Below are 20,441 nucleotides of genomic sequence, written 5' to 3'. Positions count from 1 at the left end.
TCAGCATTTTAACTTAAGAGAATATAGTCTTTAGAGAGCTTGTTAAAACTGCTTTCAATGTTTGTGGTCAAGGCAATTAGCATGAGACCAGCGCCCATATAAAGCAAACCAAGTTGAAGCATAACGAAACCCAACAGGAAACATGCAAACAGTGAACACGGTGAGAATTATGTTATACTGATACAACTATGTACTGTATGCTACTGTTTGAGAATTTCTTGTCATTGTTTGTGCTTCTTCATCTACAGATTCCTACTGTGGCTATTCAAATTAATTGATGTTTACGAATAATTTGTTTTCTAATTAGTTTTCATGTAAAAAGTCCATATAATATTGGCATATTATTCAAGATGCAGTCACTGTGGAAGAATGAGTCCAGCGTCTCAGTCTTTACACTCTCTGCTCTGAGTGAAACAATGGAGAACAGATATGTTTTGTTATCTTTCACCGCATTGTTTTATCCTCTGGTTGTCCTCTGTAATGTTACTGTAATCCTGACTATTTTCTTACATAAGAAGCTTCATGAACCAATGTATGTGTTTATATGCAATCTATGTGTAAATGGGGTTTATGGCACTTCTGGATTCTACCCTAAGTTCATGTATGATTTGTTAGCCCAGGATCAAGTGATTTCTTATGCTGGATGTATGATACAGATACTTGTCATTTATTCATATCTTATTTGTGACTTCTCAACACTAACCGTGATGGCGTATGACAGGTACGTGGCAATATGTAGACCCCTGGAGTATCATTCAATAATGACTAATCAGAAAATTTTTAAATGTATTCTTTTCTGTTGGCTGCCTGCGATATTTTCCATCTCTTTTCTGATTTTATTGCTAGTTAGGCTGCCTTTATGTGGCTCTACTATCGAAAAGTTATATTGTGAGATTTGGGCAGTGGCGAAACTTTCATGTGTTTCTACAACTGTAAATAACGTGTTTGGGTTCATTGTTATTCTTACATATTTTGGGCATGCGGTGTTGGTGTTTTGCTCGTACATCTACTTAATGAGAAAGTGCAGGAAATCAATAGAGGACAAGAACAAATTCATACAAACATGTGTGCCGCACATTCTCGCATTGATGAATGTGACAATTGCCATGTTGTTTGATGTACTGTTTACTCGCTATGGCTCAAAGAATGTGCCACAAAGTCTGCGTAACTTCATGGCCATGGAATTCCTACTAGTACCACCCATTTTAAACCCTCTCATTTATGGGCTAAAAATGAAAACAGTACGCCAGGAAATTATTAACATGTTTTTCAGGAAAACAACAGAGAATATCTAAGTAAAAGTGAAAAGATCCTGTGCTTCGGGAAAAGATCCGGGAAAATAATTCTAATTGTGAACAAGTTAGCCACAAATGGCTGCATAATACAATGATTTTACCATGAATAAAGCATGTTGTTAGGCAGAAAAATTAAGCAACGTTTGATCAGCTTTCACTTAATAAGAATGTTTCTGGACATTTTTGGATGGACTTTGTGCATTTAAGCTTATGCATTCATGTTCATGTAAAATTGTATTTTGCTATAACATCCTTTTATTTTATTTTCGGCTTTATTAATCCTGGGTCATCGCAGCGGAATGAACCGCCAAATTATCCAACATATGTTTTATGCAGCGGATGCCCTCAATCACATACATACACTACGGACAATTTAGCTTATCCAATTCACCTGTACCACATGTATTTGGACTTGTGAAGGAAACCGGAGCACCCAGAGGAAACCCACACGAACAAGGGGAGAACATAAAGAGAAACTTTACACAGAAACGTTAACTGACCCAGCCGAGGCTCTAACCTTGCTGTGAGGCGTTTGTACCACCCACTGTGCCACTGCGTTGCCCAAATAAGAACTTTTCTGTCATAAACGATAGTAAAACAACTTGTCAAAAATAATACAATATAATGAAACCCTGTGAACAGATTAAATACAGAAAAGGAGAAAAGGGCGCTATTTTGTTATCAGCTGTCAGTCAGCACCTGCTCTTTTGCCCAGGGTATCAATTTTTCACAGATATCAATTCATCTGAGCAGCTGCGGGATGTGATGGACTAAATGGTATGTTATGGTGGCTAAACCTTTAAATTAAAAGGACTTGAATCCTCCCATGTTATAGCTGCCACACCAAAGTCTGCTCAAATCATTTTTCTCAGCCTTAAGACCAATTGTCCTGGAGGTAATTTTCTGTCCAGCGTTGTCCTGGTAAAGGCCTTAGCTGAGCAAAGTTCTTGAGAAGTGTCAGCATTCAGGACAACCTTTGGTCTGCCGAGGCCACCTAAATTATGGACTGTTAAATATTGAATTACAATAAATAATAATAACCAGTGTTGGGCAGTAGCATCGCAACAAGTAGTGAGGCTACTAGCTTAACTACATTTCTCAGTAGCATGGCGGTAGCGTCACTTCTTTCTAAATCAAATAGCTTTTCTGTAGCGAACCCTGCTGAAAGATCAAGCTTAAACCAGCCTAGGGGGGTTGGCTGGTTTTAGCTGTTTGACCATCCTGGTTTTAGAGGGTTTTTTGGCCATTTCCAGGCTGGTTTCCAGCCATTTCCAGCCTGGTCATTAGGAAAATGACCAGCCAAATCCACCTAAAACCAGCTTGACATAGCTGGACATAGCTGGTTTTGGCTGGGCTACAAACCTGGCTAGGCTGGTTAAGCTGGGTTTAGCTGGTCATCTCCCAGCCTGACCAGCTAAGACCAGGCTGGAAAAGGCTGGAAATGACCAAAAAACCCTAAAACCAGCTAACCAGCCTAGGCTGGTTTAAGCTGTTTTTTTTTTTAGTAGGGAACATTACTTTAAGCAAGTAGCGCAGTAGCATCCACACAAGCTACATTTACAGATCGTGGAACAATAAGTGACGGCACCGACATTCATGGAGCTGGGAGGCCGGTGTATAGCCGATGAAAGTAAATCCATATGATGGCATTAGGCTAAGGTTGGCATTAATCTTTTAATATTCAGCTTCACCGTCACATTAATGCCAGATTGTGAAAAAAAGTGGCAAAACAAATCCCACAGAGCCTTTATCTTAATTTCATTATACACGTCATAATTTACTATTTATTTTAATTGTATTTGTTAGTTTAACGGAGGCCAGCTAATGAAGTGCTGTGCAGGTAAACCTCACTTCTCTGACCTCTAAAGATGCTTTAGCGACAGACACTGGAGGCCATGGTCTTCAGTCTCCTTGTTAGAGCAACTGACTCCCATGCGGAAGGTCACCAGTTCGATACCAGCTTGCAGCGGGTTGGGTGGCATAGGACTGGCGGGGTTACATTAGGAAAGACTTAATTAGTGTGATGGCCAATTTAAAGGCTAAGTGTATGCACCTCTAAGTCTCTAGGCCTACTTAGAGACTTTGATGTTACAATGTTACAGAGGACTTATTTCTTTGTTTTAACTTCCAAGTGGCCAATAGCCTACGTTTGTTACGAATAAATTATGTTTAAACACATATAAACGACTCATTCTTGAAAAAAGGCAAAAGAGCTGTGTGCATGTGCATGTTTGAATAATGTCGGGCTATAAACGGGTTTAGGCTTTTAAAAAACTGCCAATCAAAATGTACTTGTCGGTCTCTGGCCGAATTCTGTCGCGTTAGGGCCTAACTTTTATGGCCCAATTACACCTCTATTTCACAACACTGAGTGTTTTGTACCAGGTTTTCGAATCTGCTGGTAAAACACATGCCAGAGTAATTGAGTTAGTGAGATTAATAGCATTCCTATTAGCATACTATCTGTGATATGCCCTAATTGTTAGGCCCACATGGAATCTGCGTGCGCAGAATTCCACAGATTTCTAGCTCATGATTAATTCTGTTTATTTAATGGATTAAATGCGTGTAAATCTATATTTATTCAGTTTTTAAATTAATTACTGAAAATATTATTGATTAATATTAAAATGTTCATCTGATTTATATGAAGTTTAATTTTAAACTCATTTTGAGAGGAGCATGTGCTCATGATTGACCCAGCTGTCCACATTCGCTAATCACGATCCTCCAATCAAAGGATCCCAAGTCACTATATATATATATATATATATATATATATATATATATATATATATATATATATATATATATATATATATATATATATACCCTCATTTCCTTTCTACAACTATCAACTATATTTGTCTGTAAGAAACCCCCTTCATCTCCTTGTTTCACCTTTATCAAGAATGGGCGGCACAGTGGCTCAGTGACTAGCACTGATGCCTCACAGCAAGAATACCAATGGCGTTGGGTCCTCACTGGGCCATCTGGTATTTCTGTGTGGAGTTTGCATGTTCCCCCGGGTTCACCGGTTTCCTCCCACCATCCAAATGTGGTCCATATTATAAATAAAATAAGCCTAAAACTTTTTCCTAATGTCTTACTCTTAGGACGTTTGCCTTGGCCTCAACAGCGGAGGAGTTTGAGATCGACCTGAGCTCAATCTCCCCTTGCACTGCGAAAGGAGGGAGCCCTGGGCTCGAGGATCCCTTGAGCTCAGGGCTCTCTCCCGGGACAGCACGCCAAACAAGCTATGTATAAATCGTAAGCTAAGTGTGAAGTACAATAAATTTAAATGTTACTGTTTCTACAGTAATACTTTCTGTCTTTTAGTAGATTTAGTATATAGAAGACTTGCTTTGTTTACCAAATAAAGTTAATCTAATTGGATTTGCATTTTAAACATTAAATAAAAGTTAAAAAGATATTTTTTTTTTATTTTACATATTAATGGCTCTATTTTGACGGTCCATGCGCAAAACGCAGGGCGCAAATGCTTTCAGGGCGTGTCAGGACGCGTTTTTTGCTAATTTAAGGACGGGAAATCTGCCTTGCGCTTCGGCGCATGGTCTAAAAGGGTTGAGTTTATTTTCTTAATGAGTTATAGGTGTGTTTTAAGAATAAACCAATTAGTCTCATCTCCCATTCCCTTTAAGAGCCAGCTGCGTCGCGCCAAGAGCGCATTCGCCATTTACAGGACGCAAAGTAAGTCTAAGTGGAAAAAATGAGCATTTCAGAAGCAAACAGTTGACAGTTGACAGTTTTTAAACAGAAAACAGTTAAACAGAGCATCTACTGCGTGAGATTGAGAGATAATTGATCTACTTTCACTTTCGCTCTTGGATAGGGAAACCTTTACGCACAGACATCAATTAGTCTATAAATAAATACTTTTGTTTGTTAAGCGCAAATATTCGTTTCAAAACTATTTCTAAATTCAGTTTTAATTTCCAGCAAACGAATAAATGAATAATAATAACAAAATGTGCTCAAAAACCTGAGTTATATCCTAAAACACTGACATCTAAAACCTGACAGGTGGGCAAATCTAAGCTTGTTTTTAATAAAACAAATATACATTTGGATATAATAAATAATACTGCTAATAATAATAGCATTATACAAAAGCAAATTGTTAGAAATGAACTGAAAAAGCCTCCCAAGATGAAGACATAAAAGCAGTGATTTTTCATATTTATGAAGGCTAGAAAATAATATGTTTTGTAATATTTTAATCCTTTATATTTATATCCTATATCTATTCTTATTATATCCTATATATATCCTTAATATTTAATTTTTTTCACATGTAAAGATATTTGCCTATTGCTCTCTTGTGCGTGTTAAGCAGTGCGCAAGCGAGGCGCAACTCTGCGCCGGAGTTTAGACCGGGCTAGTTTTGGTCTAATGAAAAATCTATTATAGTTTCTCAAAATAGCAGCGCGCCAGCGGTCCGCCTCAGAACGCCTTTCTTTTTAGACCAGAACGCCTATGGGCGCACAAATAAGCGCTAATGCATTTGCTATTCAAACAGAGTAGCGCAACGCCTCAAAACGACTCTTGCGCCAAGCTGAAACTACCAAAAGACTATTGCATCACGCCTTGCGCCACACTGCGCCGGGTGTATGATAGGGCCCTACGGTTTTAGTTATGATACTTCCAAAACAATTCCGCAGATTTTTTTACCAAAATTCTCAAAAATAGCAAGAACCGTCCGTGGATTCAACGCAATCTCACGGCAATTCATAACTTTTTGATTTAGTGGCTAATTCGTATGAATTCATAAGATCTAATTCATACTATTTAGTACGATTTGCGCATCACCCAATGACATATCATATCATCATGATAATCATACATTTTCGTACATCTGAACTCGTACTGATTCGTATGAATTAGCCACTAAACTGACAAAACAAGGTCAAGGTCAAGGTAAAATTTATTGTCTCCCGTAGGAGAAATTTGTTTTAGAAAAAAGGTTCTGCTGTACATCGTCACCAACAAGACAACATGTAACATACATACACATTAAAATTTAATCCTAAAATACCTCCTAATATAAATATGATTCCATAAAATCAGTAATTTTAATAAAATTTTTATAAAAACAATAAAAAATAATTAAAGTACCATATGCCCCACTGCCCTCTGTTGTGCAAACCAATCCTGTTATCTTAGTTTTTTTTTTTAAATACTTACGTTTTCCTCGTGAGATCAGGCTGGCAGATTCCATCTGGCCCTACTAGTAACCGATTTATGCACTATATAGTAAGTGAATTTGTGAAAAAATTGGCAGCTCTCAATACAATAACTGTAAAAAAAATAGATTATTAATTACTAGTTTCAAATGTGGTGGGAAAACTGGTGGCAGAAATATGGTTGAAAAGGTTATTATTCCTGACAATGCAAATCTTTTTTTTCTTTTTTCATCCTTAGATGGGTAGAGACTGACGTTTTATTTTATCTTCAGCGTAAAGAATCCTTTAGAGAACTTGTCAACACTGTTTTTAATACGTGTGGTCAAGGCAATTAGCATGAGACCAGTGTCCATATATAGCAATCCAAGTTGAAGCTTTTCAAACGCCACAGGAAGCATGCCAACAGAGAACATGGTAAGATTTCAAGTGTGTTGGTGCTGAAAAAGCTTATTCATGGTAACATTTTACAAATGACATTTAATTCCAGATGCAGCAACAGCTGGAGAATGAATCCAGCGTCTCAGTATTTAAACTCTCCGGTCTGAATGAAACCATGGAGAACAGAATTGTGTTTTTTTCTTTCACCGCACTCTTTTATCCTCTGATGGTGTTTTGTAACGTCACTGTAATGTTCACTATAATGTCAAATAAGAAGCTCCATGAGCCAATGTACATGTTTATATGTAATCTTTGTGTAAATGGGCTTTTTGGTACTTCTGGCTTCTATCCTAAATTCTTGTATGATTTATTAGCCCATGATCACGTGATTTCTTATGTTGGGTGTCTGATTCAGATATTTGTCATTTATTCGTCTGCTTTGTGTGACTTTTCAACACTAACGGTGATGGCGTATGACAGGTATGTGGCAATATGTAGACCGCTGGAGTATCATTCAATAATGACAAGCCGTATGATTCTTAAGTGCATCCTTTTCTGTTGGCTGGCTCCATTTGTTTGCATGTCTGTTCTCATCGTGTTAATAGCTAGGCTCACTTTATGTGCCTCCACTATTGAAAAGTTATACTGTGAGATTTGGGCAGTGGCAAAACTTTCATGTTTTTCTACAACTATTAATAACGTGTTTGGGTACATTGTTATTCTTACATATTTTGGACATGCAGTATTGATATTTTGCTCATACATTCACCTGATTAAAAAGTGTATGAAGTCAACAGAAGTCAGACACAAATTTATACAAACGTGTGTGCCGCATCTGCTTTCACTGATTAATGTTACTGCTGCGTTGTTGTTTGATGTGTTGTACAGTCGTTATGGTTCGAGGAATCTGCCACAAAGTGTGCGCAATTTCATGGCTCTTGAATTTCTTCTTGTACCACCTATTTTAAACCCCCTGATTTATGGATTGAATCTGACAGCTGTGCGCCAACAAGTTATAAGACTCTTTTACAAAAAACAAGTGGTAATATCTGACTGAATATTTTTATCATTTACAAGCTATGCTTTTTTTTTAACTTTTAAAAGTTGTACACACACACACACAAAATACATAATTTGAAGAATGTTGGAAACCTGTAACCATTGACCAGCATAGTGTTTGTTTTTCCTACTATGGATGTCTATGGTTACAGGATTCCAGCATTCTAAAAAATATCTTTTCAACAGGACAAAAAAAAAAAACTGTTTTAGAACATTTTAAGAGTTTGTAAATGATGGAAATTTTTTATTTTTGGCTGTCTAAACTCGGTCCTGTTGGGTCGGTGTCCTTGGGTGCGTTTCCGAAAACCATCGTTAGCAAGGTCGCAAGTTCCGTCGTTACAAACATAATTCGTTGATTTCGTGTTTCCCAAATCCATCGTTCCAACGAACATTTGCACACTGTGTCGCAAACTTATATGCATGCAACTACATCTCTAGAGCTGGAGTTAGAAGCATAGTTCCTGGCTGTCTAATCCCAGTTATTCTAAATATGCCCTATTCCTTTAAAGGGTCACAAAACACCAAAACACATTTTTTGAGCTGTTGACAGTCGTATATGTGTCACACACTGCTAAAAACACTATTAGGACACCTATATTTCACTAAAAAGTTTAAATTGGCTGTTTTTGCGTTATTTCAAGCAAATTCGTACTTCCGGTTTGAAACGAAGTTTTGAAGCTGCGTCACGGCTATAAGATAATAGCGTGTATTGCAGCGTGCAGACTGGACGTCTGTGCTAGAGTGTGTCTTATTATGTCTTACAGTGTGATGCATTAATGCATGAGTATGGCTTGGTTCAAACCAATCAGCGCGCTTTATTGTGCAACTTCATTAATATTCTTTACGGTCACAGTGTTTAGACGACAGAGACGCCACGTTGTGTTGGCAAAACAAGCGTGAAGTGTTGCTTTTATAGTTTGCTGCAGTTAAGTTTTGTTTTCATTTTCTCTCTGAGCTCAGCTGGACTCACGTGTGGATTAACAGTGTACGCGACGCGGGACAACAATAACTTACGTGTCTAAGGAGGCACATTGTTTACCTGAGAGCTGTTCTCATCTGCAAACGCTGAGATCCGGATTCGCTTGTAGTCTCCTCTTAATAAAGACGCGGCTCTAGTTGCTGGTGATTGTCCTGTCTCTACAAATTTGGTAAGTGAGCGTCCAGTGCTCTTTGTTTATTCAGTTTGTTCGTATCGAACAAACTATTGCACCGAATGTAAACATGTTAGCACTACAACCAAACTTTAACCTCGTGTAGGGTTTTCACCGCATTTTGTGACCGGGATAACACACGCGGCTTTCTGACGCTACCTGCCGAGTGCATCTAAGTTTCCGGGAAATGCTGAGGTTGTTTTTTTCTCTCATTCGCCGTGCGGTATCAAACATTGCATAAAAAAATACACGCTTAGAGCAGTTTCTCGAATCAAATATCTCGTTTGTCGCGAGGGGCATGAATGAATTCCCTGAATGAAAGAGCCAAACTGCAGTTAAAGTCCACTATTTAATAATTTGGCAAATAATTCGACTACAGATGTCCATGTAAACACAGTCCCTTTCTCCCCTGTGTGTGTTTGTGTGTGTGTGTGTGTTTTGACTCTGAAACTCAGCGTGCCCAAATAGACACTCCCACTTTAGTTCCTCCGACACTCCCCCCTAAACAGAGCTGGACACGCCCACTTTTCAGACTTTTTCCAAAGTAGAGTTGTGAAAACACCCTGCTGAAATGAGGGGTTTCATGGCCCTTTAAAACATTCTAACGTTTAAACTTGGAATGATTTTTTTTAAAAGCATAAAAGTCATCTCTCTTTGGTGTAATTTGCTTTCAAAGTATTTTTACAGTTCAGTTTTAGCGATTTTCATGTTTACAATTGTGCTCTCTTTGCAGTGCACTTTGAAAATATTGATGTCATTTCAAACACAGCCGTGGCTCATGACGAAAGTTATAGGTGACTATTATTTAAAAGCAGAATTTATGTTCATCTCTAAAGCTTGTGAGAGCAAAAAACATAGCATATGTTAATGCTTTGAAATTATAGTAGGTCATTTATTAAGTATCTGTACTGTATATGACATGGGCCTGTTGGTTAGAACATTTCTGCAGTGGTTTACATGTGTCAAATTGTAAAAGTAGACCTTTCAAAAAATAAAAAATAAATACACAATATCCTCCTTGATAATCATCATCCTCATTATTATTAATATTATTATTAAAGCAGGATTTTTTTCATTTTCTAATAAAAAATAAATATTAAATTTCATTTTTTAATAAATCGCTTCATTATTGATTTATTTATGATTTATAAATGATATTAGAATACGTGTAAGCTTTTGTAATTGATTTTATGTTTTAGAATAGAATATGTAATGTTCTCAATAATATTTGTAAAGGAAACTTTGGTCCTATATGACCCATTTACATATATTTCAATTAATAAAAAAAATGAGTGCATGTTTTTACCAAAACTAATTTTGGATTTTTTTGCGTATGCATACAAAAACGATATAATTTGCACAAATAAAAATGGGGTTCTCCCAGCCTGATCTCACAAGGAAACATAAGTATTTTACAATTTGACAGTTTAGTGGCTAATTTGAGTTCAGTCATTTGAAAATGTACGATTTTAAAAAGGAGGTGTGGCACCCAACCCCACCCTTAACCGTCATTGGGTGATGAGCAAATCTTAGTAAACTGTACGAATTAGATCGTACAAATTCATATGAATTAGCCACTGAATCAAAAAGTTACAAATTGCTGTGAGATTGCATTGGTTCTTCTCTAAAGAAGTTGTAACTCCACCCCGTTTAGAGCACCATTATGAGCATTTTACGTTATAACTTACGTGGTTCAAATGATGGATCTGCAACAGAGAGACTACAGGTTTTGGGAAACACTTGTCACTACATCGTTCTTTTCGCAAACGATGCATCGTACTATGATTATCCGCGAATTAAGCTGCGGTCACATTAGAGTTTGAGCATGCCATATTCTGGGAATCATGCTTAAAGGGGCGGGATTAAACAAGCTTATTAGATATTTTAAAAAGCGAGCGATTGCTCCATATTTTAAATTGTTGTCCAGAGAAGTCATGTTTTGATCCTCGACTGGTCTCACACAGTCAATGATGCGATTTCGCAGGTCAGAGTTCATCAAGTTGGAACTTTGCACCGCAGCAACCTGCGAAACTTGACGCATGATGCTGCGTTTCCGGTCTGATGCATTTTCTTGCGTATGAGTGGAAGTCTATGGGGAGAAAAGCCCAGTGTGACCGCAGCTTTATGTCATTGTTTGGGAAACGCACCCCAGGAGAGTTTAGCTTTAACTCTAATCAAACACACCTGAACCAGCTATTTAAGCCATTACTAGATATAATAGAAACTTCCTGGCAGGTGTGTTGAAGCAAAATGGAGCTAAACTATGCAGGACACCGGCCCTCCATCACCGAGTTTGGACACCCCTCCTTTAAGGCATGGCTCTTGAGCATGAAATAAAGTATGATCATATTTGTTCATATTCATATTTGTGAATTTGTTCATATCAAATAAACCAGTGCTCTGGTGTATTTCATGTTTTAATAAAATGCTTTTGAAAAACAATCTGCATCTATGTTTTAACAGCAATGTGTGTTTTTAAAACTACATGTAAGATTGATAAATCAAGGCAGAACTAGGTATTGTAGTACAAATGTAAAATATTGGAATGTTTTTTCATCCATCCCCTCTCCAAACGTGACGCACAAGCAGGTTGCCTTTTTGACCACACCAATACGAATTAGCGCAATGGACAATGAGAGTCTCAAGCTCTATACTGTTAGCTAATAAGCTAATGTAGGCATTTACAATATTTGTATTTCTGTGTGGAGTTTGCAAGTTCTCCCTGTGTTGGTGTGGGTTTTCTCTGGGTGACGTGCTATAGGTCAATTGGGTGAGATAAATTGTACGTGGTGTGTTTGAATGAGAGTGTATGGATGTTTCTCAGTGATGAAAGAGCATCCGCTGCATAAAACATATGCTGGATAAGTTGGCGGTTCATTCCGCTGTGGCGACCCCTGATTAATAAAGGGACTAAGCTGAATGAATGAATGAAGAGTCAAAAATGTACATAGGCCCACAGCAGCTTTAACATAATCGAGCTATAATGAGCTCAAAAGTGAGTACCAAACAGCCAATCACGTGCACTAACACATACCTGTAACAACATTGTACCTGACTTCTCACGAGAGTGTGTAATTTAAAGACAAAAACTCAAAGATTTTAAAAACACACATCACATTACAGAGTCTGCTCTTATAAAGATAATCAATGATATACGCCTAAATACAGATTCAAGCAAACTAACAGTGCTGGTACTGCTCGATCTCAGTGCTGCATTTGACACTGTCGATCACAGCATACTTCTGGATAGGCTGGAAAACTGGGTTGGGCTGTCTGGCATGGTCCTTAAATGGTTTAGATCTTATCTTGAAGACTGTATTTGTATGTGCCGATGTATCAACATAACAGACGACTAATGAATTTTTTTTTTTAAAAAGTATTATTACTTGTCTATAAATCACTCAATGGACAAGGACCTCATTACATTACAGATATACAAACTGAATACAAACCTTACAGATCCCTCAGGTCTTCAGGATCAAGTAAATTAGAAATTCCAAGAGTTCAGTCAAAGCAGGGTGAATCCGCCTTCAGCTACTGCACCCCTCGCTGCTGGAATCAGCTTCCAGAAATGATCAGATATGCTCCAACATTAGGCACATTCAAATCAAAACATAGTTTAGCTGTGCCTTAACTGAATGAGCGCTGTGCAAAAGACGCCACAAGTAGGCGCGGCCAACCGTCTTCATTTTGTTCGCGCGTCATCGCACCCACATCGGGATACCAAACAAGGGCAAAGAGGCGGAGAGTGAGCGGAGCTACGGACACTTGCTGGCATTTTGGAAGAATGCTTAATACTTCATTACCTGCGACTTGTTTGTGTTCTGACCACATGTGCTTGGCTATACACTATATCAATAAAGTGTTTAGTCTTTTAAAACACTGCTGTAACACACTGAGCTACTAAACATTGTTCTTATGACGTTTTTCTACAGGAGGAAAACGCGAATTACTTCCAAACACTTTAGATATAGTCTGTGTTAGTAAATGCAAGACTATTGATGAGATTCAGCATAGCAATGTATGACAAGATGACTGTTCTAGAGCCTACAGCTAATCAATCTGTCAGATTCTGGAGTGCATTACAGCTCTAAACATAAATGTAAATGATAAATGATCTTATATAAAACAAATACATTTATAGAGATGGTATATAAGTATAAAAGTTTACTCACATGGGAAACAGAGGCCACGTGAATGGTTTGTGAGCACAATTATGTGCACACAGCATGCCATATCATCTGATAATTGTAGAAAATAAGTCCAAAAGGCAGTTGACTGTGTATAGCCACATAAAACAGCACAAAAATAGGATGAATATGCAAAGTTCAGTGGCTAATCTGCTGGAGTCAGCTGAGGTGAAGTGATGGCGACCAGCGAGATCTAGCTGTCACTCAAGTGGCCACGCCCTTAATTATGCAAACTTAATATGACTTAATATAAAGGAAACGGACGAGTTATAAAAAAATTCACCCCCTCACAGTTGTCGTGAAAGGTAATATTAGCTGTATGAACCAAAATTGTTCTTTTTACAGGCTTTAAACACCCTTTCTGCTGTAACGTTGGCCATTCTAACAGTGGGCTCAAATGAAATTTGCTCCATATGGAGCCAGGACTAGCGGAATTCCGATGAACTGCAGTTTCAGTTACTTCCGTATTGGCTTCCTGAGGGAGAGCGGGAGGTTGCCGCTTGGTTGGGACAGATGACGAGCAGTGAAGTTGAAAGTAGCCTTTAGAGAGCTTGTTAAAAATGTTTTTAATGTTCGTGGTCAAGGCAATCAGCATGAGACCAGTGTCCATATATAACAAAGCAAACTGAACTTCCAAAGCACTACATGAAAAATGCCCGTGGAAAACATGGTAAGATTTGAAGTGTCCTCTAACAAAACAAGTGCCATTGTTAGAGGATGTGTTCATTTCCATAAATACAATGCAGCTGATTTGAAAACACATTGTATTTATTTTATTCTACATCATTATTAATAATAACAACCGAATAATAACTATCTATTATTCCAGACGCAGCTATCGCTGGAGAATGAATCCAGTGTCTCAGTATTTACCCTCTCTGGTCTGGATGAAACGATGGAGAACAGATATGTGTTGTTTTCTTTAACTGTACTGTTTTATCCACTAATGGTGTTTTGTAATGTCACTGTTATAGTCGCTATAATCTCACATAAGAAGCTTCACGAGCCAATGTATGTGTTTATATGCAATTTGTGTGCTAATGCACTTTTTGGCACTGCTGGATTCTACCCTAAATTCTTATATGATTTATTTGCCCAAGATCATGTGATTTCTTATGCTGGATGTATGATACAGACATTTGTCATTTACTCGTACGCCTTGTGTGACGTTTCAACACTAACAGTGATGGCTTATGACAGATATGTGGCAATATGTAGACCACTGGAGTATCATTCAATAATGACCAGTCAAAGGGTTGTTGAGTGGATCCTTTTCTGTTGGCTGGCTCCATTATTTTGCATGTCTTTGCTAATTGTATTATTATCTAGACTCGTTTTATGTGGCTCCACTATTGAAAAGTTATACTGTGAGATTTGGGCAGTGGCAAAGCTGTCATGTTTCTCGAACACTGTAAATAATGTGTTTGGGCTCACTGTTATTCTGGTCTACTTTGGACATGGTGTATTGATATATTGCTCGTATTTTCAGTTGATTAGAAAGTGTGTGAAGTCAACGGAGGGCAGGCGTAAATTTATGCAAACGTGTGTGCCGCATCTGCTTTCACTGATCAATGTAACTGTTGCGTTGTTGTTTGATGTGTTGTACAGTCGTTTTGGTTCCAAGAATGTACCACACAGTGTGCGCAATTTCATGGCACTTGAATTCCTACTCATACCACCCATTTTAAACCCCCTTATTTATGGGTTAAATTTAACAATAGTTCGCCAGCAAGTTATTAAACTCTTTTCTAAAAATAAAGTAGGAATATAAAAGACTTCAGTCTCACCACATGGAAATAAAAATTATACACAAAAACCCAGTACTATGTCTGTACAAGCTGGTTCATTGGTTTAATATTTCATTGTCAATAATGTTTTTAATCATTCATTCAATTTCTTTTCGGCTTAGTCCCTTTATTAATCTGGGGTTGCTACAGCGGAATGAACCGCCAACTTATCCAGCACATGTTTTATGTAGGGATGGCTGACGTGAAGCTGACGTTTCAACACAGTGTCGAGATCCCGAAGCGCAAGAGTTTCAAAACACTGCACCGAAGCATCATCCGAAGCACCTAAGTCACGTGACTAAAGTGTTTCGAAACACCTGGTCACGTGACTAAAGCGATTCAAAGCATTGATCACCTTAGAAGCGTTTCGAGACCTGCCGAACATCCATTTGGCTGCCAAGGTTGGAAAATCACATCTCATATGGCCTAGTGGACTGTGCGTCGGCACTATGTTACTATGCTTCAAATGACTTTTTGGGTTCGAATCCCGACAAATACTCTGAAATCATGGTTTTATGTGTTTTTATCATGTTTCTGTTTTGTGTAGCCTAAATAGGATACAGCTGCTGTTACGCCATCAATTTAGCATCATTTTTGTAACACTGTAAAACAATAATTAATATTTTTACAGTACTGTGATAGTTTGGTTTAGGGATTGGGCAGACGTTAATAAAATACAATAAATGGGAAATTTTGTGAATAATATAAATAATTCTTGATAACTTCAGGCCACAGTTTCTGATCTAGCAACAACCCTGTTTTAAGACCAAAACAAGACATAATTTTTCACAAATTGTTTATTGGATATCAGACCAATGTTGAAACAAAACGATACAAGAGCAAAGCATTACTAACTGGTATTAAAGCATTTCAAAATAGCAGTATGAGCCTGAATTCGAACCCACCATTCCCGGACGCTAGTCAGACACCTTAACTGCTCCGCTACATTATTTAAAGACCAAAGTTACAAAGTGCTGTTTCAGTGCAATACATAAAAATGAGTGGGGTTTCGAAACGTTTCGAAGCTTCGACACATTTGCTTCGACTGTTTCCGTGTTTCATGAAGCCTAGCTTTGCCCGCCACTAGTTTTATGCAGCGGATGCCATTCCAGCTGGAACCTATCACTGGGAAACACTCACACACTCCCATTCATACACATACACTACTGAATGTCTGGACTGTGAGTGAAACCAGATCACCCAGAGGAAACCCTCGCGAACATGCCAACTGACCCAGCTGAATAGCGGCTGTGAGGCAACAGCTCTACCTACTGCGCCACCACGTCGCCCCTCAATAATGTTTTAATAATGTTTCTGCAATAATTTTGTTATACATATTTTTTTTATAATTTTTAAATCATTATTTTGTCAATAGTAGCTTAATATCAATATGAAATTCAACTCGTGATACCAACAGTGTGTATTTTAGTTGTTTCTCTGAGCATTTGGCTCACTCAAGATACAATAATTTAGTTTAATAAATGTATAATTATCATGTTTCAAAAATCAGTATCAAAAATACTTGTTCATCAAGATTGCCATAATCATTTACTTATTTCTTTCTGAATAAGCAAATTCTTTTTTGAAATTATTCTAGAATATTTTAAGAAATGTAAATAATTGAGGGCGACGCAGTGGTGCAAGTCGCTGGTTCGAGCTTCGGCTCGGTCAGTTAGCGTTTCTGTGTGGAGGTTGCATGTTCTCCCTGCGTTCGCGTGGGTTTCCTCCGGGTGCTCCGGTTTCCCCCACAGTTCAAAGACATGTGGTACAGGAGAATTGGGTAGGCTAAATTGTCCATAGTGTATGAGTGTGTGTGGATGTTTCCCAGAGATGGGTTGCAGCTGGAAGGGCATCCGCTGCATAAAAAGTGCTGGATAAGTGGCCGACAATAAAATGAATGAAATAGACCACACACATACACACATTTAACACCTGCCATAAATTGAGTTAATTTTGGTTGTCTTTCTTTGACATACTATCAAGGGCTCTTAATATTTCAGTGAAACCCTGCCCAATAATAGCAATTTTGATTTACCTCCTAATAACGCTTTATATAATAAGTGCCATATTAATATTATTGCTTTCGCCTCATTGCTAGCCAGTAGGCAAATATTGCTAAATTGGAAATCCCCATGTGTCCCTGCAAATCTTTCCTGGCTAAAAGACCTAGGCTGTTTATCCATTCTAAGAACGCAGAGAACGGACTTGCGTTTTTGTGGAGACCGGTCTTGCCAGGTGTCCTCGGAAGAACGAACTTGGGAGACCGCAAGGGCAGAGAACGCGTCCTTTGAGAAATGAGATGCTGCGTTCTTCCTCATGGTCAAGTGACCTTCACACTTTTTCCACAATACAGCATTCATACAACGATTTATTGTTTTTCCCTTTTTTTAAAAAATATACTATGTATAAAAACATTCTAAATATACGTTGCAAAATATAAATAAACAGATTTTAATATGAATTTCAGCAAACGAACACCCTTAATGTGTTTATTCCTTTATTAGCATGTTCATGGTGATGTTTATATTCACTGTTTCATTAAATGATCATAAGTGATATCTCTGAACTTTTATAATAAATCTAAATAAAATGCTGCGCTTCCCACCTCCATGACTTCTGGGAGTTCTAGCGCGAGTTTGATGCTCAAGTCTGCATCGGTGCGTGCTCAATATAAAGAACACATCCAGGAAGTTTCATACGTCCTTTGTTCTTGCTGTCTTGAGTATTGGAACTAAACTTTGGAGCTCACGATGACGTTACACGAGGACGCAAGACCGCTGAAGAACACATATTGAGAAACAGCCCTAATGTCTTTTTTGAATTTAGAAAAAATTAAACACTCTTTTAGGGACACTGTCAGTTTATTTTATAAAATGTGGAACCCTGTGATTTCTTTTGTCGAAACCTTGCCTTTTTTTTAGATTTAAATGCTTTTTAGATTTTAATTTATTTCATTTTTATTTACTCTTTTTGTGGGGTCATTTTGGTTTGGGTTAAGGATAATGTTTCAGTTGTTTACATGACTGCATTTTATTATTACAATGTTCAAAACCAGCAGATTATACTATTCAGTTTCCATGTCTTGTACTTACTGTCATTAAAGTTTCTGCTTAATAAAATATTATAAAAAATAAAATAAAGGCAACTTCAAGCTAAACAAAAAAAAAAAAGAAATAGAAATAATTTATTGGGACTCTTCAATGTTTGGACTTCCAGCAGTGAAAATTAATCCACACTGAAATTAACAAATAATTTCAAACTAGACTGACAAATTTTCAATTCGTCTGAATTACAATTTACTAGGACTTTGTTAAGCTGCTTTGACACAATCTACATTGTAATGCTGTGTTCACACCAGTGCTATTTGCGTGTAAATAGACGCGTGAACGTATTGAATTTACTCACTTCATTCACACGTCATTCTCGCGTCATATTCACTGCGCAATAGATGCGGATTTGCGTCATGGGGGGTGCTTCTGTGTGCCGGTGTCTGTAGCTTCATTGCTAAATGGCTAACATGGATTTTATTGAGAGAACAGCTGTGTTTATGTGCTTCATGAAGGCTGATAAACTATGTTGATTCATTTGGAGCCGTGTCTAAGTCCACAAGATCCTTTCAGAGGTTCACCCAGTTCTGTGAGTTTATAAACTCCTCGAGAAACAATACCTGGATGATGGAGGCTTTCAGCAGTGCTTCCGACTGAGCCAAGCCCAGTTTAATCAACTGTTGCCTGGTGTCAGCAGGAGGATTTCCCTCCAGGGCATGCCAGTCCTTTAATTCCTGTCTCATCAAATCACACATAGACAGTAAATCACATCATACTGAACTACCTCAAGTAATATATAGCTTCAGCAAACTGTTTGGAAGCATTAAAAGTGTCCAAGAAGATGTCCAAAATTGTCACACGTGATGACCCAGAGACTGTTTAGAAGAGTGGTTGGCAAACTTTTTCGACCCGAGGGCCACATCAAGTTTTGCATACCAAGTGAAGAGCCACATGTCAAATACTTCAAAAAATAACATTTATTTATAGTGGAAGTATGCATGGAACATGTTACATAAATAAATAAAAAAAAATTAAATAGTTATTATTGAGTTAAATTTACAAGTCAAATGAATTTGCACTGCTATTTATATTTATTTATTAATCATCATACAACAATAAAATAATCCCTTATAAAACAATAATAATGCAATCATTTTTACAGTGGAGAATAGAAAAGATATTGTCTGATATTCAGTCAAATTTACAATAATCTAATTTGCACTGCTTTTAGAATTTACAGATCAATCAACTTGATAAAACCACAAATCTTTGATAAAGGAACTTTTTAAAGTGGGTGTATACATGGAAAATATATTCAATGACAACAATTAACACATTTAACCAGCAATTATTATACAATTTGAGTCAAATTCACAACAATCCCATTTGAGCTTGTATTAATATGCCAACACAATCTCACGGCAATTTGTAACTTTTTGATTTAGTGGCTAATTCGTACAATTTAGTACGATTTGCTTATCCCCCAATGACGGTTGGGTTTAGGGGTGGGGTTAGGTGCCATGCCTCCTTTTTAAAATCATACAATTTTGTACGACGGAACTCGTACGAATTTGTACGAATTAGCCACTAAACTGGCAAAACGTAAAATACTTTCGTTTTCTCGTGAGATCAGGCTGAATATGCTCATATCAAACATTATAAAACTATGAGATAAAACAAAAGAAGAATATTGGTCTTTGTTATTCCAAGTCATGTTTTTATGAGTGTGTTAATGTGGACAATGAGCCTGAAAATAAAGGTACATTGATATCAACAGCAACACTCTCCCAAAACACCAAGCTGATTCAGTCGTTGCCTATGACATTAAAAAAGCGCACCGTGCTCCTTTTTTTCTTGTCCGCTTAGGTTGTAGTCTTTAAAAACAGCAATACTTTCTTGGCATATTACTCTACTGCTTTTTATCCGATATTGGTGAAGAATTTTTTTGCTGTCCATTCTTCTTTAAACACACAACAGTCAGAGTCAATTTATTTTTGCCCGACTCATTTTCAGTCATTAACGGTTGAGTGCAGTTTAATATCCAAGAAGGTGTTCTAATTCTTCTGGTTGCACTAACTGTACCGCGTGCAGTACTGCCATCAAATGGCGTTCACTTGTATGGCATCATTACATGTTCTGAAACTTATGCCTAGTTCAGACTGCGTGATTTTAGCCCCGATTTTGGCTCGCCGACAGGTTTTGAGGTTTTAAAATAACATCAGCGATCGCCTACAGCCAATGAGAGAGCAGCTTTCACTTGTGTGTGCGTGTGTGTATACCTGCTGCAGGCCAGCGGGAGGCTGGGGGAAAAGTTAAAAGCGCTCTTTTTC

General features: G+C 37.7%; 7 protein-coding genes across 10 annotated transcripts in view; 6 read left to right on the top strand and 1 right to left on the bottom strand.

The window, feature by feature from the left end:
• The window catches only part of brwd1 (bromodomain and WD repeat domain containing 1), a 1,114,631-nt gene that overhangs the window by 740,663 nt on the left and 353,527 nt on the right, over positions 1 to 20,441 (top strand). The gene's annotated exons all lie outside the window — the stretch shown is intronic.
• Positions 1 to 20,441, top strand: part of phkg1a (phosphorylase kinase, gamma 1a (muscle)) — an 831,529-nt gene that overhangs the window by 590,192 nt on the left and 220,896 nt on the right. The window lies entirely within an intron of this gene.
• Positions 1 to 20,441, bottom strand: part of mxf (myxovirus (influenza virus) resistance F) — a 250,465-nt gene that overhangs the window by 153,193 nt on the left and 76,831 nt on the right. The window lies entirely within an intron of this gene.
• Positions 1 to 20,441, top strand: part of arrb1 (arrestin, beta 1) — a 348,576-nt gene that overhangs the window by 322,643 nt on the left and 5,492 nt on the right. The window lies entirely within an intron of this gene.
• Positions 351 to 1,295, top strand: or62c4 (odorant receptor, family 62, subfamily C, member 4). Its single transcript, NM_001128392.1, is given in 1 exon segment — positions 351 to 1,295. A coding segment is annotated over 1 exon segment (945 nt).
• Positions 6,744 to 10,073, top strand: or62c1 (odorant receptor, family 62, subfamily C, member 1). 2 transcript variants are annotated; one of them, XM_087282276.1, is made up of 2 exons: positions 6,744 to 6,913; positions 6,987 to 10,073. In XM_087282276.1, exons 1-2 carry the CDS (start codon positions 6,896 to 6,898, stop codon positions 7,932 to 7,934), a joined length of 966 nt encoding a protein of 321 aa, XP_087138402.1. In that variant the 5' UTR covers positions 6,744 to 6,895; the 3' UTR covers positions 7,935 to 10,073.
• On the top strand, positions 14,224 to 18,212 carry or62c3 (odorant receptor, family 62, subfamily C, member 3). The gene has a single exon (XM_087283670.1). It carries the CDS (start codon positions 14,224 to 14,226, stop codon positions 15,046 to 15,048), a length of 825 nt encoding a protein of 274 aa, XP_087139796.1. The 3' UTR covers positions 15,049 to 18,212.

Source organism: Danio rerio, chromosome 15 (genome assembly GCF_052040795.2).
Source record: "Danio rerio strain M-AB ecotype USA chromosome 15, GRCz13ab, whole genome shotgun sequence".
Classification (NCBI taxonomy): Eukaryota; Metazoa; Chordata; class Actinopteri; order Cypriniformes; family Danionidae; genus Danio; species Danio rerio.
The sequence above is the reverse complement of the archived record's forward strand: the minus strand, read 5'-3'. Positions and strand labels throughout refer to the sequence as shown.